The sequence below is a fragment of the Scomber scombrus genome, chromosome 6 (genome assembly GCF_963691925.1).
Source record: "Scomber scombrus chromosome 6, fScoSco1.1, whole genome shotgun sequence".
Taxonomy (NCBI): Eukaryota; Metazoa; Chordata; class Actinopteri; order Scombriformes; family Scombridae; genus Scomber; species Scomber scombrus.
The window spans coordinates 2,416,736-2,443,281 of NC_084975.1; the positions used below are offsets into that span (position 1 = coordinate 2,416,736).

The 26,546-nt window shown below is 38.4% G+C and overlaps 1 protein-coding gene across 1 annotated transcript in view; it reads right to left on the bottom strand.

The window, feature by feature from the left end:
* The window catches only part of LOC133981645 (Golgi apparatus protein 1-like), a gene marked incomplete in the record, with an annotated part of 26,573 nt that extends 1,121 nt beyond the window's left edge, over positions 1–25,452 (bottom strand). The window contains 19 exon segments of the mRNA XM_062420447.1: positions 714–856; positions 1,173–1,296; positions 2,343–2,480; positions 3,464–3,556; positions 4,594–4,711; positions 6,010–6,098; positions 6,856–6,969; positions 7,618–7,680; positions 9,204–9,428; positions 10,591–10,632; positions 11,314–11,467; positions 11,656–11,757; positions 11,878–11,999; positions 13,403–13,617; positions 14,387–14,573; positions 15,213–15,284; positions 16,027–16,230; positions 20,277–20,492; positions 25,390–25,452. Of these exon segments, the coding sequence (XP_062276431.1) occupies positions 714–856; positions 1,173–1,296; positions 2,343–2,480; positions 3,464–3,556; positions 4,594–4,711; positions 6,010–6,098; positions 6,856–6,969; positions 7,618–7,680; positions 9,204–9,428; positions 10,591–10,632; positions 11,314–11,467; positions 11,656–11,757; positions 11,878–11,999; positions 13,403–13,617; positions 14,387–14,573; positions 15,213–15,284; positions 16,027–16,230; positions 20,277–20,384 (2,313 nt within the window).
* Between the last annotated feature and the right edge of the window lie 1,094 nt (positions 25,453–26,546).

Here is a 26,546-nt window from a genome sequence, read left to right on the forward strand (position 1 = left end):
TTAATTCACAGTCCAGGCTTGCAGGACACTTGATTGCATACATCACATTTAAATAAATACATAATAATATAGAGTTAGCTCAAATATTTGCATTAAGCCTCATGTAAATAAATCATCTTCCTTCTAATGCTATGCCTTTTATTTTAATAGCAACGTAACTCTGTAGGAAGTCATGTCAGGACGACAGGTGTGAACTAGCAGTCAACGAAGGAAGGGAGGAAGAAGGAAGGAAAGGAGGAAGGAAGGGAGGAAGAAGGAAGGAAAGGAGGAAGGAAGGGAGGAAGAAGGAAGGAAAAGGAGGAAGGAAGGGAGGAAGAAAGGACGGAGGAAAGAAGGATGGAGGAAGGGAGGGAGAAAGGAAAAGAGGAAGGGAGGAAGGAAGGAAAGAAGGACAGAGGAAAGAAGGAAGGGGGGAAGGTAGGAGGGAGGGAGGAAAGAAGGAAGGATGGAGGGAGGAAGGGAGGAAGGAAGGAAAGAAGGACAGAGGAAAGAAGGTAGGGGGAGGAAAGAAAGAGAAGGAGGGAAGGAAGGAAGGAAGGAGGGAAGAAAAGGGGATGAGGAAGGAAAGAAGGAAGGGAGGAAAGAGAGAGGAAGGAGGAAGGACAGACGGAAGGAAGGAAGGGAGGAAAGAAGGAACAGTCAAACCAGACGGGGTCAGTTTGACCCGGGAGGACGACACAGTTTAATAACTTTGATGTAAACGAGCGTCTGACCTGGTCGGCGTATTTGAGTTTGAGGCAGGAGATGACCTGACCCTCCAGCTCACTGTCGGCCGTCGCTTTGTTCAGGATCGACTGACAGAACTTTGGGATGTCGGCTTTACAGGCTTTCCTCAGGACCGGGTTCAGCCGGAAGTCTGGAGGGAGGGACACACACACACACACACACACACACACACACACACACAGAGACACACACACACACACAGAGACCCTTTCAGCACTTTGTCCATGATGCCAACACAATGCAAAACGTGTGTGTGTGAATAATGTGTGTGTGTGAGAGAGAGAGAGAGAGAGAGAGAGAAAGAGAGAGAGAGAGAGTGTGTGTGTATGTGTGTGTGTGTATGTGTGGTTGTGTGTGTGTGTGTGTGTGTGTGTGTGTGTGTGTGTGTGTGTGTGTGTGTGTGTGTGTGTGGTTGTGTGTGTGTGTGTGTGTGTGTGTGTGTGTACCTGTGTTCTGGGTGATTTGTCTCTTTGTGATCATCTGTTTACATTTAGGATCCATCAGCTCGCTGTTCTTGTTTTGTTTCAGACACTGAAGAACGTTCTTCCCCTCCGCCTCCGTACAGAACCGCTGACACAAGAAAACAGTACACACACACATTATAAGCATTATACACACGTTATATACACACATTACATACATTATACACACACAGACAGGCAGTTATAAAGCCACAGACACACCTTTAATAACTGTAGAAATTATCAATATGTGTAGAGATTTGAGATAATGTTTGGATGCATTTTATTGTTGTTTACTTGGAAAGAAAAAACTAAAAACTACTTAAATATTTAATTTAACTGCTGCTAATATCTACTTAAAGCAACATTTAGATTCTTGTAAGTAATGTATTATCACTGTCCTTAATTTGCTCTGAACTAACTAACACTGAAAGATTTAGAAAAAGCATCTAATTGTGATTATTTTGACTGACATTGCGACAGTGATATAATTTGTGATATTAGAGGGAATAATAATTGTTTATATAATATTCTCATTTTCATTTAAAAAACATTAAAATGATTATAGTGGGATTTTTGTGTGGATCTTTCCTTATATGGTCTGTAGAGCATGACATGTAGGCCAGGATCACAATATTTAATTTAAAATGTTATTATTAAACACATTTTGCCTTTAAAATATATTGCACCTTCATATTATATTGTCATTTATTTGGGAAAAAACTCCTAAAACTGTAAAATATCTTCTTTTAGATTCTTTCAACAGTACTTTACTTAATTTACTCTGAACAATGTTGCTATAATTTAACTCTTTTGAATTTAAAAATCACAAAATGTGCAACAAAAACAGACGAATCAGAGTAAAAACACTAGTTACTACTGAACTGAAAACAGCTGAACGCTCTGTAACAAATTATTAAGAATATAAATAAACCATTAAATCTCTTACTGCTACTTTTCTTATTTTATAATGTTTGTTTGCTGTTATCACATGTTTTAAACAGTCTTGCCAGACTTTAATAGCTTCCATCTTTCTTCTTTTTCCACTAAAGTGAACCATGATGGAAAGAATCTTTTAGTTTTTACTTTGTTTTTTTAAATCCTCGATCATGTAACAAAGTTTTTAAGTGTTTTTTGTTGTTGTGTTTTTTTTACCCTGATCATGTGCTTGCAGACTCTCATCAGCTGGTAATCCAGTTCAGGATCCACCATCTCCACTTCCTGCAGCTTAAAGATCCTCTGATGACATCGCTGAGTCAGGTGACGCTTGTTCTCCTTCAGACACTCGATGACCTGCAGAGACCACAGAGAACACACTGCTGCATTATGAAGATCTTCTAATGGTCAGTAAGAACAGGAGGAATCATTACAGTAAACATAATGAAGGGATCTTCTAATGGTCAGTATGAACAGGAGGAATCATTACAGTAAACATTATGAAGGGATCTTCTAATGGTCAGTATGAACAGGAGGAATCATTACAGTAAACATGATGAAGGGATCTTCTAATGGTCAGTATGAACAGGAGGAATCATTACAGTAAACATGATGAAGGGATCTTCTAATGGTCAGTATGAACAGGAGGAATCATTACAGCAAGAAAAACACATGCAATGTTCATTTAGGCTCCTGATTGTTGGTTTAACCCTCCTGTTGTCCTCGAGTCAAGGAAGGAAGGGAGGAAGAAGGAAGGAAAGAAGGAAGGGAGGAAAGGTGGGAGGACGGAAGGAAGGGAGGAAGGAAGGGAGGAAAGGAGGGAGGAAGGAAGGAAGGAAGAAGGAAGGAAAGGAGGGATGAAGACGGAAGGAAAGGAGGGAGGAAGGAAGGGAGGAAAGGAGGGAGGAAGGAAGGAAGGAGGAAGGAAGGAAAGGAGGGATGAAGACGGAAGGAAAGGAGGGAGGAAGACGGAAGGAAAGTAGGGAGGAAAAAGGAAAGAAAGGAGGAAGGAAGGGAGGAAGAAGGAAGGAAGGAAGGAAGGAAGGAAGGAAGGAAGGGAGGAAGAAGGAAAGAAAGGAGGAAGGAAGGAAGGAGGGAGGGAGGAAGGACGAAGGAAAGGAGGGAGGAAGGAAGGAACAGTCAAAAAAGACGGGGTCAATTTGACCCGGGAGGACGACACGAAGGTTAAGACAGATATAAAAACATATGTGTGTGTCTCTGTGTGTGTGTGTGTGTTTGTGTGTGTGTCTCTCTCTGTGTGTGTGTGTGTGTGTGTGTGTGTGTGTGTGTGTGTGTGTGTGTGTGTGTGTGTGTGTGTGTGTGTGTGTGTAGCCGCTGACCTGTGCGTTACCGAAGGCGACGTTCTGACACAGTTTGTTGATGTCTTGTTTACAGGAGTCGTAAAGCTCCGGCTCCAGGCGGATGTCCTCTGACTGCAGAGATACAAGGAGGAGATTTAATATGGATTTATAGGAATAGAAACAAAAACACAGACATGGAGAAAAGAACAGACTGGCTTAAAGAAACATCTCAAGGAGGACGAACTAAAGATAAAAACATCAGTACAATCATCACTACTTAAACCACACACACTTCTGACCTGGAACCGGACAAACTGCACTATTAAATGTACATTAATATGAAATATCTTAAAACATACTTATGGTTAAATATGGTTCATCTATTCTTGCTTTTTTCCCTCATTGAAAAGGTTTTTACTCTTAATTGTTTGTTTTATTTGTTCTTTTATAACATTTATTTTTATGATTTGTTTATTTTGCTTTTTGTAACTTGGATTATGAAAAGTGCTCTTTAAATACAGTTTATTATTATTTCTTTCAGTTCATCTGTGCAATATCAATATCACACACAGGTATATTATTATCATTCAAGCAATATCAATATTTCTCCTACTTTTATTTCCTATTGTTTATATTACTTGTCTACTTACTTATTAATTATAGTTTTCTTTCTTTCTTTCATTAATTTACGCTCTTTCTATTTTTACTACCTACTTTGCTGCTGTAACACTGAAAATGTCCCCATTGTGGGATTAATAAAGGATTATCAGAATCAGATACAGGTGGACTGTCCAGGTGTCCATTTACTTTTGGTCTAATAGTATATTCTACTCTAATAGTATATTTCTACTCTAATAGTGTATTTCTACTCTAATAGTATATTTCTACTCTAATAGTATATTTCTACTCTAATAGTGTATTTCTAATGTAATAGTGTATTTCTTCTTTGCGGGTCACTTTCTTTTAATAACATCTATCAACTATCAGATGTTCAGACTGACATTAAAAGTGATGTAACTTCTTGTCTCTGAGCTGATGTTTAGTCTTTGGGGCATCAGCGTCTCTCTCTCTGAAACTGACCCATCAGACGTGTGTGTGGAGGAAGCTGACTGACTGCTGTGTGATGTGTTTGTTGAGATGTGTTTGTTGTTGTGTGTCTCTGATCGTACCATCTCCACCTCTTCCACCCGCAGCTGTTTACGACACTTGACGGACACTCTCTGCTCCTTGGCGTCCTGCAGCGTGTCGTTCCTCACCGTGGTGCTGAGGCAGATCACCACGTCAACCCTGAAGGAGAAGAAGACACAAAGGTTACTAAACTTTACTTTCACATTCACACACAGGATGGAAACATGTATAAATAATTCATGTCTATAGAGAGATGAAGTTATGATGTCACTTCCTGTCCATCCTCTATAACTCAATAAAATCTCTCATTCAACATTTTTTAAATCTATATTTATGAAGTAACTAAAGTTTCTTCCTGTATATTCTGACACAACTCAGCTCATCTACACTATCTCACTTTAAGAAGTTGGAATCTGCTTTTTTTTTTAAGATGCAAAAAAATGAGTTCACAAATTTTTCCAAAACTCTCCTTTAAATATACATTTCTAATTATTCCTCCTCTGTGCTGCTGTTACTACAGATGTTTTTAATTTAACTGTTGCACCTCGTCTCGCTGCTTTTGTCCAGTTGTGACATTTAAAAGCTTCCTTCCTTCCTTCCCGTCTTCCCTCCTTCCTTCCTTCCCGTCTTCCCTCCTTCCTTCCTTCGTTCCTTACTGTCTTTCCTCCTTCCTTCTGTCCTGTCATCCCTCCTTTCTTCCTTCTTTCCTTCCTTCCTTCTTTTTTCCTTCCTGTCTTCCCTCCTTCCTTCCTTCCTTCCTTTATTCCATCTATCCTTTCTCCCTTCTTTCCTTCTGTCCTTCCTTCCTCCCTTCCCTCCTCCCTTTCTTCTGTCAGTCCTTCTTTTCTTCCTTCCTTCCATCTTTCCTTCCATCTTTCTTTCCTTCTTCCCTCCTTTCCTTCCTTCCTGTATTCCCTCTTTCCTTCCCTCCTTCTTTCCTTCCTTCTTTCCTGTCTTCCCTGTTTCCTTCCTTCCACCTTTACTTCCTTTCTTCCTTCCATCTTTCCTCCCTCCCTTTCTTTCCTTCCATCTTTTTAATGATCCGGCCCTCATGAGATCAGATCAGCCTGTTTGTGGTTTGACCTTCTTGCTCCATCACATATTTTCTGGGACATTTTGAACTTTTCTCAGTTTATTTTTCTGGCCTGCTGGAAGGAAAACTGTGTGTTGGCAGCTTCACGTTATAATTCAGTCACCAGTTTTTCTCTCTGACACTCTGACAGAGAGACCTCAGGAGGAAACAAACCCAACCTCCACGTCATTTACACAAAAAAACACCTGAAATACATCTGACCGCTCTTTAAAAAAAAGCAGATTTCAGCCTTTTTATGATAAACTGTTAAAAAAAAGCTGTTTTTATCTTTAATTGTTTTATTATATATATATGTAGATGTAATTGCATGATTTCTTTTTAGCTTTTATACTCTCTGCTGTATCGTCTAAACTGAGTTTCTCACTTCTTCTTGATGTTGGGACACAGTTTGAGAACGTCTTCCTTGCAGGCCGTCTTGAATTTGTAGGAGAAACGGAAATCTTTGATCTGAATCTGCACAAAAAAAGACAAAAAGAAAACAAATATTTTAGCATTTAACCTTTGTGTCGTCCTCCCGGGTCAAATTTACCCCGTCTGTTTTGACTGTTCCTCCTTTCCTTCCTCCTTCTTTCCGTCTGTCCTTCCTCCCTCCTTCTCTCTCTCTTTTCCTTCCTTCCTCTCTCTTTCCTCCCTCCTTCCCCCTTTCTTCCTTCCTTCCTCCCTCCCTCCTTCTTTCCTTCCCTCCTTCCTTCCTTTTTTCTTCCCTCCCTCCTTCTCTCTTTCTTTCCTCCCCATTACCTCCCTCCCTCCTTTCCTTCCTTCCTCTCTCTTTCCTCCCTTTCTTCTTTCCTTTGTCCTTCCTTCCTCCCTCCCTCCTTCCTTCTTTCCTTTCCTCCCTCCTTTCCCTCCTTCCTTCCTCCCTCCCTTCCTTTCCGTCCTTCTTCCTCCCTTCTTCTCCTTCCTTCCTCCCTCCTTTCCTTCCCTCTTTCTCCCTCCTTTCCTTCCCTCCCTCCTTTCCTTCCCTCCTTTCCTTCCTTCTTCCTCCCTCCTTCCTTGACTGGAGGACAACAGGGTTAATGAATGAAACAGCTGCACATTAAAGCTGTAATGTCTCAATTAACTCAAATGTTACTGTTTAAATATGATGGAAATTGCCTCATAATTAAGTATTCATGTTACTCACTGTCTAACATTAAAAAGCTTATTATTATATTTATTATGATTATTGAGTTAAAAATAAACTAAATGCTTTCATCATGAATGAGCTCACCAGCTGGAAATGCGTCACTCCCACCATACACTTCTCATTCATTTCCTTCTGGTGTTTGTTCTGCACCAAACACTCCATCAGGTCACCGGTGTCTATTTGATTATCAGCCACCTCCTGATGGGAGGAAGAGGAGGAGGAAGAGGAGAGGGAAGAGGTGGTGGAAAAGAGGAGGAGGAGGAGGAGGAAGAGGAGGAGGGGGAGGAGGAAGAGGAGGAGGAGGAGGAGAGGGAGGATGAGAGGGAGGAGGAGGAAGAGGGGGAGGAGGAAGAGGAGGTGGAGGAGAAGGAGGAGGAGGAGAGGGGGGGAGGACAGGGAGGAGGAGGATTAGGAGGAGGAAGAGGAGGAAGAAGAGGTGGAGGTGGCGGTGGAGGAGGAGAGGGAAGAGGAGGAGGAGAGGGAGAAGAGGGAGGAAGAGGAGAGGGAGGAGGAGGAAGAGGAGGGAGACGAAGAGAGACACAGAAAAAAGGAGAAACAAATAGAGAGAGGGAAGCAGAGAGACACAAAATAGATTAAAATGTTGTTAAAATGTAAATGAAATAAGACTACAGACATTTATTACAGCAGCAACTTGATAATAATAAATAAAAGTAATGTAATAAAGAATTCAAAATAGAGACAGTCCTGCTTTCTGCTTTTTCAGAGCCCAGTTTTTTACTCTCTTTGGCTCCAAGCATCTCAACATCTCTTCATTTTAAAAGCTTTGGAGCCAAAACATCTGAATATTTTCCCCAGACTGGATTAAATGAGAGCTGAGAGACTTACGTGGCAGTGAGTCTGGATGACGGGTTCACACGCTCTCATCAGCAGAGCCTCAATCTGAATATCCTGGAAATAAAAACACACACAGATATGACTGTATGGAAGATTTAAAATGTCTTAATTAAAAAACAAATCTAACAATCCACAGTGTTGTATACATGTTCCCTCTTTATGTTCATTTTCTGTTATAATTAAATTAAACAACAAGGTAAAAAGATGATTATTTAGCTTATTGAGTTATATTCAATTATTAAAATCTAATCCTAACACAGAAAAAACAAAGTGAAGATGTGTTTTCATTTCAGTCCAGCAGAGAGCAGCAAAGACCTGCCACTAAATAAATTATCACTGTTATTGATTTTTTATTAGAACTGGAATGATTAGTCGATTATTGATTGACTGAACATTAGTTAGAAACGTTGATTAAAAACAACTAAATGGACAAAAACCGGTAGCTGCTATTTAAAGATGAGTTGAACAGTATGTAAAGGTGAAGGAAGGAGGGAATGGAGCAAGGAAGGTAGGATGAAAGGTAGCAAGGACAGATGAAAGGAAGGAAGGAAGAGAAGATGGAAGGAAGGACAAAAGGAAGAAAGGAAGGCATGAATGAAAGAAGAAAAAGGAGACAGGAAGGAAAGATGGAAGAAAAGGAAGAAGGACATAAAAGGAAGGAAGAAAAGACAAGTAAGAAAGATGGAAGGAAGGAAGGAAGGACTGAAGGAAGGAAGGAAGGAAGGAAGGAAGGAAGGAAGGGACAAATTGAAGGAAGGAAGGAGGGACAAAAGGAAGGAAGGAAGGAAGGAAAGAAGGAGGGAAGGAAAAGAGAACAGGAAGAAGAGATTGAAGAAAAGAAAGAAGGACAGATAGAAGGAAGGATGAAAGGGAGGAAGGAAAGATGGAAGGAAGAAAGAGAAGACAAGAAATAAAGATGGAAGGAAGGAAGGAAGGACAAATGGAAGGAAGGAGGGAAGGAGAGACAAATGGAAGGAAGGAAGGAAGGAGAGACAAATGGAAGGAAGGAAGGAAGGAAGGCATGAAGGAAAGATGGAAAAGAAGACGAAAAAAAGATGGAAGAAAAGGAAGAAGGACAGATGGAAGGAAGGAAGGACAAATGGAAAGAAGGAAGGAAGGAGGGACAAATGGAAGGAAGGAAGGAAGGAAGGAAGGAAGGAAGGAAGGAAGGAAGGAAGGAGAGACAAATGGAAGGAAGGAGGGACAAATGGAAAGAAGGAAGGAAGGGACAAATCGAAGGAAGGAAGGACAAATCGAAGGAAGGAAGGACAAATCGAAGGAAGGACAAATCGAAGGAAGGACAAATCGAAGGAAGGAAGGAAGGAAGGAAGGAAGGAAGGAAGGAAGAAAGGAGAGACATCGGAGGAAAGAATGAAGGAACAAGAGGAAGGAAGGAAAAGAAGACAGGAAGAGCAGTGGGCCGTATTGGACCCCTCGGCTGGCCGGTTCTGGCCCCCGAGCCTCATGTTTGACCCCCTCGCTGTAAACTCTGAGTCTGATGAGTTTCTTTACCTCGGACTCACTCTGATAGTTTAGTTTTGTCTCCGCGTGAACAAGGACAGAGAGCGTTTGTTTACCTCGGACTCGAGCTCCGTCAGGTTTCCCACTACGTCTCTGCATTCTGACACCAGATCCTCCAGGTGATCCTGCAGACACTCCAGCTCCTGACCCGCCTCCGTCTTCTCGCTGCACCACTTCCCCAGATCGGTCATGCATCGTCTCTGCAGCTCGGGGTCCAGCCTCACGTCCAGCGCCCTCTGGTGGAGGATCCGATGCACCTCCACCTTACAGTCTCTGGACAGCTGCAGGAGGAGAAGCAGAGAAGCATGGTCAGGGTTAGAGAGGAGGTGACAAATACCTGGAGGCCTTAAACAGATACTCCACTCTAGAGATTTAGTGATGTCATCTTTCACAAATAAACACGACTAAGATCTCACATCAGAGAAAAGTCTAACAGGAAGGAGACCGAAACATCCTGCACACAAGCTCAGCTGATGGAGACTTTTTGGTCCTTTTCACTCTTAATCCTCCTGTTGTCCTCGAGTCAAGGAAGGAAGGGAGGAAGAAGGAAGGAAAAGAGGGAGGAAAGAAGGAAGGATGGAAGAAAGGAAGAAGAAAGGAAAAGAGGGAGGAAGGAAGGAAGGGAGGAAGAAGAAAGGAGAAAGGAAAAGAGGGAGGAAGGAAGGAAGGGAGGAAGAAGGAAGGAAAAGAGGGAGGAAGTAAGGAAGGGAGGAAGAAGGAAGGAAAGGAGAGAGGGAGGAAGGAAGGAAAGGAGGAAGGAAGAAGGAAGGAAAGGAGAGGGAGGAATGAAGGAAGGAAGGAAGGAAAGAAAGAGAGGAGGGAGGGAGAAAGGAAAAGAGGAAGGGAGGAAGGAAGGAAGGAAGCTAGGGGGGAGGAAAGAAAGAGAGAAGGAGGGAGGGAGGAAAGAAAGAGGGAGGGAGAGAGGAAGGAAGGAAAGAAGGAAGGTAGGGGGGAGGAAAGAAAGAGAGGAGGGAGGGAAGAAAGGAAGGAGGGAGGGAGGAAGGAAGGAAGAAAAGGGGATGGAGGAAGGAAAGAAGGAAGAAGGAAAGAAGGAAGGAAGGAAGGGAGGAAAGAAGGAACAGTCATAACAGACGGGGTTAATTTGACCCGGGAGGACGACATGAAGGATAAAAGACTTTGACACTAAATCAACATATTTAAAGGGAGTTTAAGTGGAGTATCCCTTTAAGGACATTTTTACAGAGTCATAATTAATCAGATTAAACCATATTTTTCCATATTTGGAGATTTGTTGTTGATTCTTCACTTTAACATCCACCGATTATTGTCTGCAATCATCTCCCACATGCACAGATACACAATCACTGCAAGTCTTTATGACGAGGCAGCTCCTGTTTCCTGTGATTATCATCATCATCGTCTTCATCATCGTCATCATCATCATCATCATCATCATCATCATCAGCAGCAGTTCGTACTCACAGTGAAAGCGAAGTTTTCTGCTTCAGATTCTCCACTGTGGAGCTACAAGAACATCCTCCGGTCAGTGAAGACGTTACAATATCTACTAAATATATTTATTACCTTTTAATCTTCTACATGATGACAATCTGCTGGAAAACATTTATATTTGATCTTTATATCGATATATTTATGTTAGTTTAGGTTTTGATGTTTCAAAGAAACTTCTGAGAGTAAAAAGGTGTAAAAAAAACCTTTAAATTTAGATTAAAACACTGTTTGTGTTTCTGTGTGTGTCTGTATGTGTTTGTCTGTTTGTGATTCTGTTTGTGTCCTTGTGTGTGCATGTGTGTGTGTGTGTGTGTGCATTTCTGTTTGTGTCCATGTGTATCTGTGTGTGTGTGTGCATGTGTGTTTCTGTGTGTGTTCTGTTTGTGTGTGTGTTTCTGTGTGTTTGTGTGTGTGTGTGCCTGTGTGTTTCTGTCTGTGTCTGTTTCTGTGTGTGTATCTCTATGTGTTTGTGTGTCTCTGTGTGTGTGTGTGAGTGTGTTTTATGTGTGTGTGTGTTGACAGCAGCTCCCTCAGCAGGAGTTCAAACCCAAACTCTCTTCCTGTGTCCAGATCACAGCAGGAAGTGAGCAAAGAATTACCCTTTGTATTGTAACTTATGAACTGATTCTTTCTAAAAAAGGACGTTAAACAGTAAACCAGTCTGGGGTCAGAGGTCAGCGGTCAGAGTCTCACCCTGCGGCCCTGCTCCACTGAGCGGTATGCGTGTCGGTACAGACAGGAGAAGATGGCGCTGTTGGGCATCATGTCGCTGGTCTCGTTCCAGCCGTGTGTGTAGCAGAGCCGAGCAGCGTCGCCCTGACACTTCTTATACAGGATGGGGTCCAACCTGGGAGGAAACGCAGGGAGGGAACCGGTTTACAGGCAAAAAAAATGAAGGGCAGCACACACTGATGTTTATAGCACCATGTTACAAAACTCACATTTCCAGCTTCATTCATGTTTTCTCTGTAAGTAGCAGCTCATATGTTTTACTCTCTACTTGTTAAAAGCTTGGAGAGGTTGAGTTGAACTTACTTCCAGTCTCTAGCGATGAAATACTGCAGCTCCAGCAGTCGATGCTCACAGTCCTCAACCATCTTCTCTGTGTAGAGATGCTCCATCAGACACGACAGGATCCTGCAGCACACATGGTTTTATAGTTTTAACACTCAGTAACAGATGTTGAGCAGAATATATGCATTTATATAAAGAGAGTAAGAGAGGAGGAGAGGAATAGAGGAAGAGAGCAGGACTCACATTGGGTCTCCGTTGCGGATGTGTTTGCAGGCGGTCTGGATAACGGACTCACAGGCCTCGTTAAGCGCTCGGTCGATACGATAGTCGGCTCCAGGATCAGCTTCCTGGATCAAAGTCTGGAGCTGAAGGAGGAAAACACAAACAATCACATTTTACTTTAAATAAAAAAAACCTCAGAAAAACAGGAAACACACTCTGGAAAATAAAAAGGTGAATGTAGAGGAAGCAGGTTTTTAGGGGGGGGGGGGAGAGAGAGAGAGAGAGATTTAAACCTAATGCTATAAATGCAAACCTGCAAATCCTGTATTTGTATCTGCACATACACACACACATCAAGCTCATTTTGGATGCAAATATTTCACTGGTCTGCTGTGCTTCATTAAACTAGGGGTGAAACGATTACTCCGAATAATTTAATAACAAAAAATGATCGAGGCAATTTTTCTTGAACCGAAAAGCTTTGTTTAATTCATTTCACTCACATTATTTAACCTGCTCTGCTTGGACGCTTATTACTGACACACATCACGTCACTCGCTATGTCGCAGTTTACTAGAGAGGGAAAACTAGAGTGTGCGGCATCTAGTCACTGACACACACACACACACACACACACACGGGAGCCAGAGCGAGCACCAACTCTTTGCTGGTCTAAAGCAAGAACCGATTACGTCAGCGGGCTGGGGGGCGGGGCTAATGTTAATTAGTCGGCTAGCGGGGTTAATGGTTATTAGCCGGCTAGCGGGGTTAACGTTTATTAGCAGACTAGCGGGGTTAACGTTTATTAGCAGACTAGCGGGGCTACCTATCATTTACAGAGGGTTAAACATTTGTTGATTAAAAGCACTATTTCTAACATTTTTTGCCAGAGCTGTCTTCTTCTTCTTCTTCTGCTTTGTTTCCAGCAGGCTAGAGGCCTTGTGGCATGTTGCTGCCTCTCACTGGTGAATCATGGAAGTGCTTCAAAGGCACGCGCTGGCTACGTTATACAGTGACGTAATCGCGCGGCTCCTTGCCGGTGGAAAAACAACAGGTTTGTAAGAGGTGCTCGGGTTAGCACCAACTGAGCACTGGCTCTAGCACCAGCTCCAAACCAGCACCGGCTCCAGCTCGGTGGAAAAGGGGTATCTGACAACACTAGACGAGGGAGCCTTTTCCATTGTAACTGTCTGTTGCATTGGTAAACGCTCCGCTTGTACAAGCTAAATAAATTCAACTTAAACTTTGATATTTCGGATCCAGTCTCCTTTATTAAGGGTAAATCATTCATTTCTTATAACATAATACAGGAGGAGCAGGACTGAGGAACACTGCAACAGGTATAATACGGCTAAATGATGTTAAATATCTGGCGGGAAACAACCCTAAACACTACCATGTTGAAGCCAGTCATATTGTGACAAGGGGGTCAATTTTTGTCCCTGAGAGTCTTAGTGTAACACTTTCTCTAAAAGGTGTATTACAGACCTATTATGAGCCATAAATGTCCTTATAAGTGTTATTATATTGATGTTATTATACTCACAGCCCTCTGACAGCTGGGGTCGATGGAGCCCATGTCTCCTCGGCCGACTCTCATCAGGCAGTGCAGCGTTCGTCCTTTCCGGTGAAGTCCGGAGCAGTGACCCTCGATCTCACTGCGGCAGTGAAGCACAATCTCTGGACTCAGAGAGAAATCCTCCATCAGCATCCGTCTGTAGTCCATCATCTCACCCTGACACTCGCCGCTCACCACACGACCTGAAGAGGGAGGGGGGGGGGGGGAGACACATGGAGAGACGTCAAGTTTCTCAAGTTTTCAATTGTGAAGGAGCAGCCACATTTGAACATGTTCCCACATATATTATTATTTTATATTACATTTATATGTATTTTATACTATATTTTGTTATTTTATGTCCATCATTCTATATTTATGTATATATTTCTGTCTATTTTTTTTTTTACTATTTAACTATATTTAACTAATCTATTCTCTTATTCTCTCATGTTTAATTTTCCACCACAATTCTTTAAAAAGTTCTCAAAAATGTTTTCTACCACTTAAAAAAAAATAAGATATAACAAAATACAATAAAAAACATTTAAAAAAATAAAAATAAAACAAAATAAATAAAATTTAAAATAATAAAAATATATTAAATAAAACAAAAATAAATAGTAAAAACATTTTTAAAAAATTAAAATAAAACAAAATAAATACAATAAAAATTTATAAAATAACATAATAAATACCATAAAAAATAAATAAAATTAAAATTAAAAGAGCTTTTATCCTCTTCTTCTTCAGAGGAAGTCACCTGTCCTGTAAGTGTATTAATCAGCTGGACTGTTGAAGGTTCACTGTGTCGTTCTCACATCATTAAAACCACTAATGAAACCAGACTCCTGACTGACAGATCATTCAGCTAATCCTCTCTTTCTCTGCAGTTAATTAAAACCTCAGAGCCTCTAATTAACGAGCTGTGACTCATAGTTTGATTGACAGGCGGGGGGGGGGGGGCTTCACCTCGATGCACGGCCGACTCCAGGCACAGCAGCAGGTAGGACAGGCGCGCCTCTCGGGCTCGGGGCATGTTGTTGTCGACGCTGCAGCGGTACTTCTTCAGGTCCGAGCGGCACGCTTTGGCCAGAGAGTAGCTGACCTTGTAGTCCTGAGCGATGAGCTTCTGTCTGGTGGTCAAAGCCTCTCGACACTGAGGAGACAGCAGAGACACAGCAGGGGTTAGGACATAGGATAGGAACATTTATTTAACCCTCCTGTTGTCCTCCAGTCAAGGAAGGAAGGGAGGAGGAAGGAAGGAAGGAAGGATGGAAGGGAGGAAAGATGGAAAGGAGGGAGGGAGGGAGGGAGGGAGGAAGGAAGGGAAGAAGGGAGGAAGGTAAAGGGGAGGAAAGAAGGAAGGAAGGAAGGAAAGAAGGAAGGAAGGAAGGAAGGAAGGAAGGAAGGAAGAAAGGAAGGAAGGAAGGAAGAAAGGAAGAAAGGGAGGGAACAAGGAAGGATGGAAGGGAGGAAGGAAGAAGGAAGGAAAGGAGGGAGGAAGGAAGGAGGGAAGGAAGGAGGGAGGAAGAAAGGAAAAGAGGAAGGGAGGAAGGAAGGGAAGAAGGACAGAGGAAAGAAGGAAGGGAGGAAGCTATGGGGGAAAAAAGAAAGAGAGAAAGAGGGAGGGAGGGAGGAAAGAAGGAAGGAAGGAAGGAAGGAAGAAAGGGGGATGGAGGAAGGAAAGAAGGAAGGGAGGAAAGAGAGAGGAAGGAAAGAAATTAATCTATTCGTGTATTGATGTGAGATAGATTTCATTATTTCTCTGTAAGAAGACGAAGGGAGCAGCACTCACCCTCTCTGACATCGCCTCCTCAAACTTGTGATTGAACAGACATTTGTAAACTCGTCCCTCTCCGGCCAGAGTCTGAAAAACAATTAAAAAATAAGAAAATTAAACAAACACCAAATCAATCAACAGCAGCAAAGATCATCCAACCCCGACTTTAGGCAAATAATCTACTTTTTAAAAATTAAGCTGCACTCTTAATATGGTTATTACGGTAGCTCAGTGAAATCTGAACGAGTGCCTTTATAGTCTACCGTAATTACTGTAGTAGCAGCACAACAAACTTTCTATATTTAGTTGATTTGGTCATTTTCTTTTGATTTTAAGTGCTTTTATTGTGGGTCAGTACGCTACGTAGATAAATGGTGCCTTTATCTGTCTGTTTTTATTCATGTTAGTTGCTGAAATCCCAAAAATATTCAGTTTAATATCATGCATGACACTGAAAAGCTTTAAAATCAGCACATTTAAGAAGCAAAAACCATCCATTTTTGACATATTTGCTTCTAAAATGACTAAAACAACTAAAAGCTGCAGGTTTAATAGATTTTTACCTGCTGATATCAGTAAAATGTTGATTTAAATAGTAATATTAGAAGTTCTAAAATCAACAGGATGAATATTATTTATGAGTTATTAATAAGGAAAAAGAGACTTCTGTTCTACATATTTAAAAGCTTTTTCATACTAAATAAAAGAAATAAATACAATTGTGAATAAATAAATAAATAAAATAAAAAAAATAAAAAATATAAAATCAATAAAGTAATAAATAAATAAATGAAATCTGCACTTCTGAAATCTGTTTAAACACACTCACATTTTCACAGAAGCGTTCTCGGTCGTCTCTGCAGGAGAAGTACAGATATCGGTCGAGGTGGAAATCGTCGGAGGAGAGTTCAGCGACTCTCATGATGGATTTCTTACAGTCGTCTTTGATGGGGTGAGCTCCCGGCTGCTCCTCGGCCTCCCGAACCAAACCTTTCTCCAGACAGGCGATCACTTCTCCTTGAGAGTGGATGTCCTGCACAGAGGGGAGAAGAAGTTATTAGTATAGTTTAGTTTAAAGTTAATTATCATAATTCCTTTTTTTCCTTCATGTCCTTTAGAAAAAGTGACAAAACAACAACAACAACAACAAAAAGAGGATTTCTGGCCCTTTTAACATGATTTTTTTTATTTTTTTTTATCAGTTTATCACATCAACACACACAATATGACAAAGCATTTCCACTCTGAGCTAGTCCAAAGTTTTATTTGTTAATTTAATTTATTTAAACCTTTTATTTTAATGACTAATGAACCATTAAAATAAGACAGAGACAAACTGCCAACACATAATTACTGTATCATCATAATGCTGGAGCCATTTAATGGATGAAATGTATTATTATTATTATTATTATTATTATAATTATTATTATTATTATAATTATTATTATTACTACAACTACTAAAATAGTCTTTAAAGTTGAGATGAATTCCCCACTAAAACAAACTAAAACATTTATTTTGGTTATAAAAAGGCTAAAATGTGGAGCATGTGTTTGTTTGTGTGGTTTGAGTTAAATATAGTCAACATGGTTTAATCTGCTCCGAGGGCAGCTCCAGCCTCCGTGACTAAACCCCCCCCCCCTCCCCCCACTCCCCTCCTCCTCCTCTCTGCTCCCCTGCTGACTAACACATCATTTTCCTGTGAGTCCTCATAGTGCTGGGTCTTATATCCCATAATAACCAGCGTATCTAACGAGCTTATGGAGGTTTAGTTTGGCTCAGAGAGGAAAAGATCGATTCGCTGCGCTCCGAGACTAAACTTCTTCTTCTTCTTCTCTTGTTGATGCTCCAGCAGAGTCGCTGCGTGTGAACTCTGTGAGGTTGATTTTACAGGCAGCAGAAATAAAGCTTCACTGCTAAATCTGCTGAACATAGACACATATATGTATATTTAGACACATATATATATATATATGTATATTTAAACCTGCCTGCAAAGCTCAGAGGAAACTTAATCACTGCTTCCTGTCAGGCTGAAACCTCCAAAATAAAACTGTTCAAAGGGACTCAGACGAGTTTCACAGCAAAGACTTTTTTATTTTAAGTTGAAGGCGACCAACATGGACAACTCATCTCTTAATCTGCATTCAGGTTGTCATGTTTAAAGCTCGACCGATATATCAGTCAACCACATTTTATTTTTTTAAAAGATACATAGGCAGTATTTTATAAATATTCAATCCTTTTTCCTAATTCAAGTTTAATATATTCTAGAGCCCGACCGATATATAAGTCAGTCAATATGTCGTCCGATGTGTGCCAGTATTTTTTATTTTTTTAAGTTATATAGACAGCATTTTATGTATATTTGATCCTTTTTCTTAATTCAAATTTAATATATTTATATGTTGTTTTTTGTTTGTTTGATCCGCATGTTTTGTTTTATTATTATTATATTTAGCTACTTATAATTATTAAATTCCCAGTGAACTTTACTGTTGAAGTGCATTGAAGTGTCATTTTGTACAATAAAGTTTGTTAAACTGTAAAATATCATTTGAGGTATTATTACAAAAAAATGTGTGTTTATCTATATATTCTGTACATATAAGATTATCGGCCATTATATATCGATATTGGAATTATTTATTCCCTAATTACTGTAGGTATCGACCCCGAAAATTAGGTTTGAGTCGGGCCCCAGTCGTGTTGTTTCAGGTTCAGGTGAGACTGGAGCTGCAATAATTAGTCGATTAATTAATAAGTTGACGACTATTCAAGTATTTACCAAATATTCTGATAACTGATTAAAGGTTTTGAGTCATTTTTAAAAGAAATAAAGTCCAAATTATCTGATTCTAGCTCCTTAAATCTTCTCCTGAACTAAGAGTCTGTAATAAAGTAGATTTTGATGATGACTTTAATGTGAGTATTGTCTGGTTTCTTTTAATGGACCAAACAACTAATCTAGGAATTACTTGACTTATATTAATGATGATAATAATCATTAGTTGCAGGACTAGTTTAATTATTCTCTTACTGAGCAGTCTGAGTATGTTCCTTTAGCCTTCTAGTCTCTCATGCATGTCTTTTATCAGCATCTTGTTCTACTCTCTTTATTTTTAATGTGCAAACACAAACAAGAGAAGAAGAAGAAGAAAAACAAAAGACTGTTAACAGCAGCTCTGTGAGAGACACATAATCCAGGAAGTCCAGTTGTTTGCACAGTGTTGCTTGCATGTCTGTGATTGGCCAGCATCACACCCCCCCCCCCCCCCCCCCCCCCCCCCCCCCCCTCAAAAATAATTACACCTCCAGGAAGTGGTTTCACTCAGTTAGAAGGTCTGCTGGTTTATATGTGCAGACTTAACATCAGCTTCATGCTCATTGGTTCCTACTAAAGAGAGGAATCTGTAAATACACCACACAAGAGTTTAAGTTTAAAGCTTTTTACTAATCTCCCTAAAAGATTCAGACTTTCTGTGACATCTTAACTGAATCATCTGGACTCTTCTCAGGCCGGTTCACTTCTTCCTTTAAGTGAAGTGTTAAAGCTTTGCAGAAGTCAGCAGTGATGCAGCGAATCATTATCGCTGCATTAGAACAACATGCGTCGGTGTAACGTGACGAAGCACTTCCTGTTAGCAGCTTTCACTTCCCCATAAAGTGGTTGATGGGAACCAGTGAGTCAACCACACTGGTTAACGTTGAACTGTTTTCACTGACAAGAAAGAATATATAACGACAAATAAACCCTTATGAAATACTTTAAGAGCAATGTGTCCAGTTTTAGTTTAGTCTCAAAATGTCATAATGGGGAAAAAAGGTAAATGGAAAAAAAACAAAAAAAGAGTATTTATATTTATTCTTAATATCCCTCAAAATAATAACAAAAAATCCTCCCATAATAAGGCATCATATATATCATCATATATATATATATATATATATATGTATATGAGAAATCTGTCTATTTTTCTTGTATTTTTGTAAAGGATCAAAATAAAGAAAAAAATGGAAATGGAAATTTTTGTTTACATTTATGGTGAATTTCCCCAAAATAATGAAATATCCTGACATAAATGAGAAATCTTCACACGTATATTTCTTGTATCGTATTAAATTGTTAAAATAAAGATAAAAAAGTAAATGGAGAAAAAAAAAAAAAGTATTATTAATTTCCCAAAAAATAACATCACCTCGTCATATATGAGAAATCTGTCCCATGTATTTTTTAGTCTATAAATGTTAAAATTAAGAAAAAAGTAAACGGGAGGGGGGGGCAATCTTAATTTCCCTAAAATAACGACAAAAAAACCTCACGAAATACCTCGTGATGAGAAAAATGTCCCGAGTATATTTTTGTATAGTCTCAAAATGTTAAAATTAAGAAAAAGGTAAATGGAAAAAAATATTTATTTTTAATTTCTCCACAATAATGACAAAATATTCTCGGAAAATACTTTGTCATATATAAGAAAGAAATCTGCTGCATGTATTTCTGTATAGTATCAAATTGTTAAAATGAAGAAAAAAGTAAATGGAAAAACAAAAAAATCCCCCAAAAATGCCTCATCATATATTAAATCTGCCCTGGTTATTTCTGTACAGTATCAAATTGTTAAAATAATTTTTTTTTTAATGGAATTTTAAAAAAAACTATTTATTTTTAATTTTACCTAAAATAACGACAAAAAAAATCCTCACAAAATATGAAAAATGTGTAAATGGAAAAAAAAGAAATTTTTATATTTATTCTTAATTTCCCTCAAATTAACGACAAAATATATATAAACGCCTCGTGTCATATATGTGAAATCTGCCCCGTGTATTTTTGTATAGTGTCAAAATGTTAAAATTAAGAAAATCGTAAATGGAAAACAAAAAAAACGCAAACATATTTATTCTTAATTTCCCCAAATTAACGACACAATATCCTCAGAAAACACTTCGTCATATCTGATAAATCTGCTCCGTGTATTTTTCTATAGTCTCAAAATGTTAAAATAAAGAAAATCGTGAACGGAAACCGAAACGCGACTTTAGTTCCGATGTTTTTTAGCGTTAGCATCTCACCTTTTCTCCGGTGCTGATGCTGCCGCAGTGCAGCGTGTTGATGTCTTCGCGACATTTGTCCATGAAGCCGCAGATCAGCCGGAAGTCGCTGAAGACGATGCTGGTCATCTTGGTGATGTACTGGTTGCACTGGTAGTCGCTGATGTTGCCACGGTGATCCACCAGACAGGAAACCAGGTAGCCTTTGCCGAGCTCCTCGGCCGCACATTCTTTAATCTGAGGAGAGAAGAAGAAGAAGAGACGTTTATAGAGATGTTAAATAATAACTAATTAATCTGAGGAGAGAAGAAGAAGAAGAGATGTTTATAGAGATGTTAAATAATAACTAATTAATCTGAGGAGAGAAGAAGAAGAAGAAAAAGAAGAGATGTTTATAGAGATGTTAAATAATAAATAATTAATCTGAGGAGAGAAGAAGAAGAAGAAGAAGAAGATATGTTTATAGAGATGTTAAATAATAACTAATTAATCTGAGGAGAGAAGAAGAAATGTTTATAAAGATGTTAAATAATAAATAATTAATCTGAGAAGAAGAAATGTTTATAAAGATTTAATTTACCTCCAAGAAGGAAAATAGTTACTACTAGTTACTTTTTAATAGCACTGACTTTGTAATGTAACAACTTTTTAATAGAAGTTAGTTTATAATGTAACTAGTTACTTTTTAATAGAAGTAACATTGTAATGTAACTAATTACTTTTAAAGGTAACGTTTCCCAACACTGGTCACCATCAGTTATAATCTATTTAATTAATAATTTTGAATCATTTATTAAAGATAAACTATCTTCAGCTCCTCAGATGTGAGATAAAGAGATAAAGAGATAAATATCTGCATGTTTCAGCAGCTCGTCTCAAACTGTTTCTATAAATAAACTCTTTGATCATCACTGATGATGATGATGATGATGATGAGCAGCGGTTTATCAGGTTTATAGTTTCCTCTGGAAGTTTCCGACTGTCGATGCTTCAGTTTCTGTGTCTGCAGAACTTCTTCTTTAAGCTGCTTCATGTGGCAGAGTTTTAATGATCTCTTCAGTTATATATGTTTATATGTTTATATGTTTATTTAATCTAAAAAGTTGTATTTTTGTCTATTTTAGTCTAGCTTTTTATTTTATTTCTCTCTTTCTATTTCCTTTGTTTTATTTTTACTATATTTGTGTTTTTTATTTGTTTTAAATAATGTTTTTATGTTTCCTATTCTTACTGTTAACCTTTGACCCCGTCTGTTTTGACTGTTCCTTCTTTCCTCCCCTTCTTCCTTCCTTCCTCCCTCCCTCCTTTCTTTCTTCCTCCCTTCCTTCTTCCTTCCTTCCTCCATTCTCCCTTCCTTCTTTCCTTCCTCCCTCCTTTCTTTCCTTCCTTCTTCCTCCCTTCCTTCCTCCCTCCCTCCCTCCTTTCCTTCCTTCTTCCTCCCTCCCTCCTTTCTTTCTTCCTCCCTCATTCCCTTCCTTCCTCCCTCCCTCTTTTCCTTCCTTCTTCCTTCCTCCCTTCCTTCCTCCCTACTTTCTTACTACCTCCCTCCTTTCCTTCTTCCTCCCTTCCTTCTTTCCTCCGTCCTCTCTTCCTTCCTCCCTCCTTTCCTTCTTCCCTCATTTCCTTCTTTCTTCCTCCCTCCCTCCCTCCTTTCTTACCTCTTCCTCCCTCCCTCATTTCCTTCTTTCTTCCTCCCTTCCTTCCTTCCTTCCTTCCTCCCTCCTTTCCTTCTTCCTCCCTCCCTCCTTTCCTTCTTCCTCCCTCCTTTCCTCCTTCCTCCCTCCTTTCCTTCTTCCTCCCTCCCTCATTTCCTTCCTTCTTCCTCCCTTCCATCCTTCCTTCCTTGACTCGAAGACAACAGGAGGGTTAATCTAAAATTGTTGGTTTCAGTTGTATTTTTGTTTATTTTAGTTTAGCTTTTATTTTATTTGTGTTATTTTTACTATAATTGTTTTTATTGTTTTAATTGTATGTTTTTATGCTTCCAATTCTTACTGTTAATGTTTGTTTTTATGTAAAGCTCAGAGTTGCCACTGTGTATGAAATGTGCTTTTTATATATTGTTTATTGTTTTCTCACAAAGCACAAAGTCATTTATCCTTTTATAAGAAGTCAGTTATGATTTATCATCACACGATCTGCAATCAGCAACACCTGCTTTACAAACGGAGCCGTCTGACTTCTTATCGCCCTCGACTCCACTACTGTTTACAAGCTGCTTTATCTTTTTATTAAATGTCATAAAGCTATTTAACAGAGAGTGAAACCTGCCTACAGTTAAATGAGACGACAGATAAACGAGATCATTAAAAATTGTTCCAGGAAACTTCAGCAGGGAGATTTTTAAAAAGTAAAAATAAACTACAGCTTCAAAAACAGACGTCTTCTTTTAAATAAGAAGGTTGTTTATACTAGAAATCTATGGAAACATATTGCATTCACTTAAATAATGAATTAACCCTTAAAGAGGCATTATGCACCAGCAGATACACACATATATACATGTTGTATACCTTAATAAGGACGATTCCTGGTGGAGAAACAACTCATAAAATACAAAATATACTAAATATTGCTTAGAATTATTAGTGGAAATGTTTTACTTAGGTGCAAATGAGATAACTAGTAACATTAAAGTAAATAAAAAGTAAATAAAAAGAATAATTAACATCTAATTTTCCAGGAGATGCTGGATTTTAAAGACAAATAAAACCCCAGTTTTTAAATCACAAAGCCATTGCTGCTTTGAATTCTGCTAAAAACTAAAGTGCAATAAGTGAAGCTGTTAAAATGCTGCTAATTGGAGTGTGCAATATGCCATTCATTCTTTTAAATGCAATATATGGAAGCTGTTATTCATTTGATTTATTACCTATTTATTTATCTATTTTTTTATAAATATTATTGTTGTGTGTGTGTGTGTATATATATATATATATATATATATATTTATATATATATATATATATATATATATATATATGCACTTTAAGGTCCTTTTTCTTAGTTTATAATTGTAGTGTTGTTTGTACATATACACACATATGTATATGTTATAATTGCATTTTAGGGTCCTTATTTAGTTTTTAATTTTATTGTTGTATAAATTTGTTTTTTTTTTCTATGTCACTATTTTTTGAGCTGCTGTAGAAATGAATTTTCCCCACTGTGGGATCAATAAATGTATCTTATCTTATGCTTTTTTGTTTTTGTTTTTTGCACCAAAGGTTTGCATCTAATTTCATTGTACTTGTGCAATGACAATAAAGATTTTATTCTTCGGAAACATATTTCTGTCAAGGTAAAAAAAAAAAAAGCATCAGAGCACGTTATAACATGAAACTAATCAAATCATAACATGAAACTTCATCATGTTATGAGGTGAAAGTCACAGGTGGACTCTCTGATACACTCCTACACTTCCTTTGTTTACCACAGCGTCATGAAACACTCCGCTGCTTGTGTGTGATGAGAGGAGACACACACATCATTACTCTGACTCTCTATCTGATGGGATTATTCTCCTTCAGCTGTTAAAAGTGAAGCTTTATATCTAACAGTTAAAACAAGCTGCAGTCATTTCATCCTAGGAGTGGGCGATATAGCAAAAATATCATATCACGATTTTTTAAATAATGATTTTTGCAAGTTTCTGAACAGTGTAACAAACCATTTCCCATTACAATTTCTCTAAAAGCAATATATAAGCGTGTTAATGGTGATAAAATAACTTGTTACTATTTATAGCACTGATAACAGAAAACCGTTATAACCGTTATAGAAATGCGCTAGCATAATGCTAACGAGTGCTATAACTACCGTTTAAATTCTATAAATGCCGTCAAATTTACATAAATCAATAAACAGGTTATAGTCAAACAAACAACCAGTTAAACATCAATTGACATAACTTACTTACCATTTAAAGACGCACATTAGAGAAAATAAAGTTAGCCGGCTTCATAGCGTGTAACGCATTAACCGGACAGAAGGAAACCATGGCAACAACAAACTTAAGTTCCGCCCTCAGTATTTCTAACAATGTTTATAACCTGATTATTAAAAATCCAGCAGCTTTAGAACATATTATTGTTCAGACATTGTTTTCATTTTTTTTTTGGTTTAACGCTAGCTGTTGCCTCTGGCTGCGTTGTGGCCGGTGTGCACGTGAAACTTCTGATGCGTCTGTGCGTCATCATAGAACTGCAACATATAGAATGTGGCCCATACCAGGGGTGTCAAACCCGAGGGCCAAAACCGGCCCGCCAAGGGATCCAATCTGGCCCACTGGATAAATTTGCAAAGTATGAAAATTGAAAGAAAGAAAAGTAATTCTGGTTTTTCCAGCCTGACCAGAATACATGTTGTGGTCATATTTAAAACACTGATATATTGAACATTGTGCAAAATATTGTCAATAAGCAGCTTCTGTTCAAAATAATCTGCAAAAAACTGAGACATAATATTGTTGAAATTTCACTAACACATCTCCGGCTTTTCATCTGTTTGTAAATAGATGATTTATTATAGTGAAGTTATCATTTAAAGGTTATTATGCAATGGTTTTACTCGTCCGGCCCACTTGAGATCAAATTGAGCTGTTTGTGGCCCTTGAACCAAAATGAGACACCTCTGCCATACAGTAGACTATTCTACGATCTCTCAGCTTTGATCGTTGACACGTTCTAATCCTTCACGATCTAATATCGTCATATCGCACACCCCTATTTCATCCTACCATGAAAGATCTGACTTATATTAACCGTTCTTTTCTTTATGGATCAATGAAGTAACACAACATAATAACTGCTCTCGCCATCATTTTCCCTGCACTGGTCAATTGTCACCTTTCTTGTTAGACTTGTAACATCTCAGTTCTTCATGTATTTATTTAGTTTTTATATGCATTTATCTGTATGTCTTTATTATTATAAGTGTTTATGTTGTATGTCTCTCTATAGGAGGAACATCTGATGAGCCTTTACTGGTTTAATCTGCTCCTCCTGCATATCTCTCTTCTGTTAGTTATTGTTTCTCAGTGTTCTGCATCTAGTATGTATATCTCCTGTATTATATATTTAGTTTTCTCTCTCATGTGCATTAAATAAAAATAAATAACTATAACATAACTGACCTCAGTGATGGTCGTCTTGCAGACCTCGACGGCGACAGACTCGAACTTTGGGTCGGTGGTCAGGTTCAGTTTGTAGTTCCACAGCAGCTGCAGGAGGAAGAGGAAGAAGAAGAAGATGCATGAGTGAAACATCTGGAGTACACTGATTTAAATCATACGGAGTCTCATTAACAGACTTATTAAGATAAAAGCCTGAAACTAACGATTATTTTGTCTATAAAATGACATAAAACAGTCCATGTTGACTTCTTAAAGTGTCCAGTTCTGGCAGATAAATGATAAAAAAAATCCCAAAATATTCATTTCACCATCTTAGAAGTTACAGAAAAACTTCAAATCTGAACATTTGAGAAGCTAGAAGCAAAAAAAAAGGCAGAAAAGCTCATTTTGGAGCATTTTTGTTGCTTTAAAATTGACTAAAATGACTGAAATGATTAATTGATTATCAGAATGGTTTAAAATCAATTTCCAATCAACTAATTTATTAAATCAGTCAATAGTTGCAGCTCTAATATGAATATTAATGTGTTTACTTTAGAGCTGCAATGATTAGTAGATTCAATTTGAGTCATTTCATTATTAATCATTTACATTTTCAGTAAATCCAAATTCTCAGATTCTTTGTTTTCATCAATAAAAACACAAAAAATAATAAATAAAAGTTGTTGTTTTATTCTACTTTACTAGAGCTTAATATGATGTTATCAAATATCTTCTTTAAATATGAAATCTTTGTTAAGAGAAGCAAACCTGGAACCTTTAAACACTTTATAAATATTTCTACTTGAATAAAAGGAGACACTTACATGGTTGCACTCGGTGGCGATCTCAGTTTCCTGAAAGAGAGAAAAAAGGAGAAAAAGATGTTTGAGTTTAAAGTTTCTGATCATTTCTCAACATCTTCTCGTCTCTGTGAGTTCAGTAAACAGATTTAAGTTGATTTGTGTCAACAGAGACGCTGAAGTCAGAAATGTGCAAATAAATCTGAGCTGGTTTGTTTGCTGACTCAACAACAGCTCAAAGACTTAGACAGAATATCTAATGACTTCATTATTATGACTGATAATGCAACATTATTATTATTCTTGTTCTCATTGAAAAATGCATTAAAATAGAAAAGCCACAGAAATGGTGTGTAGAATATCACGTATAGGCCG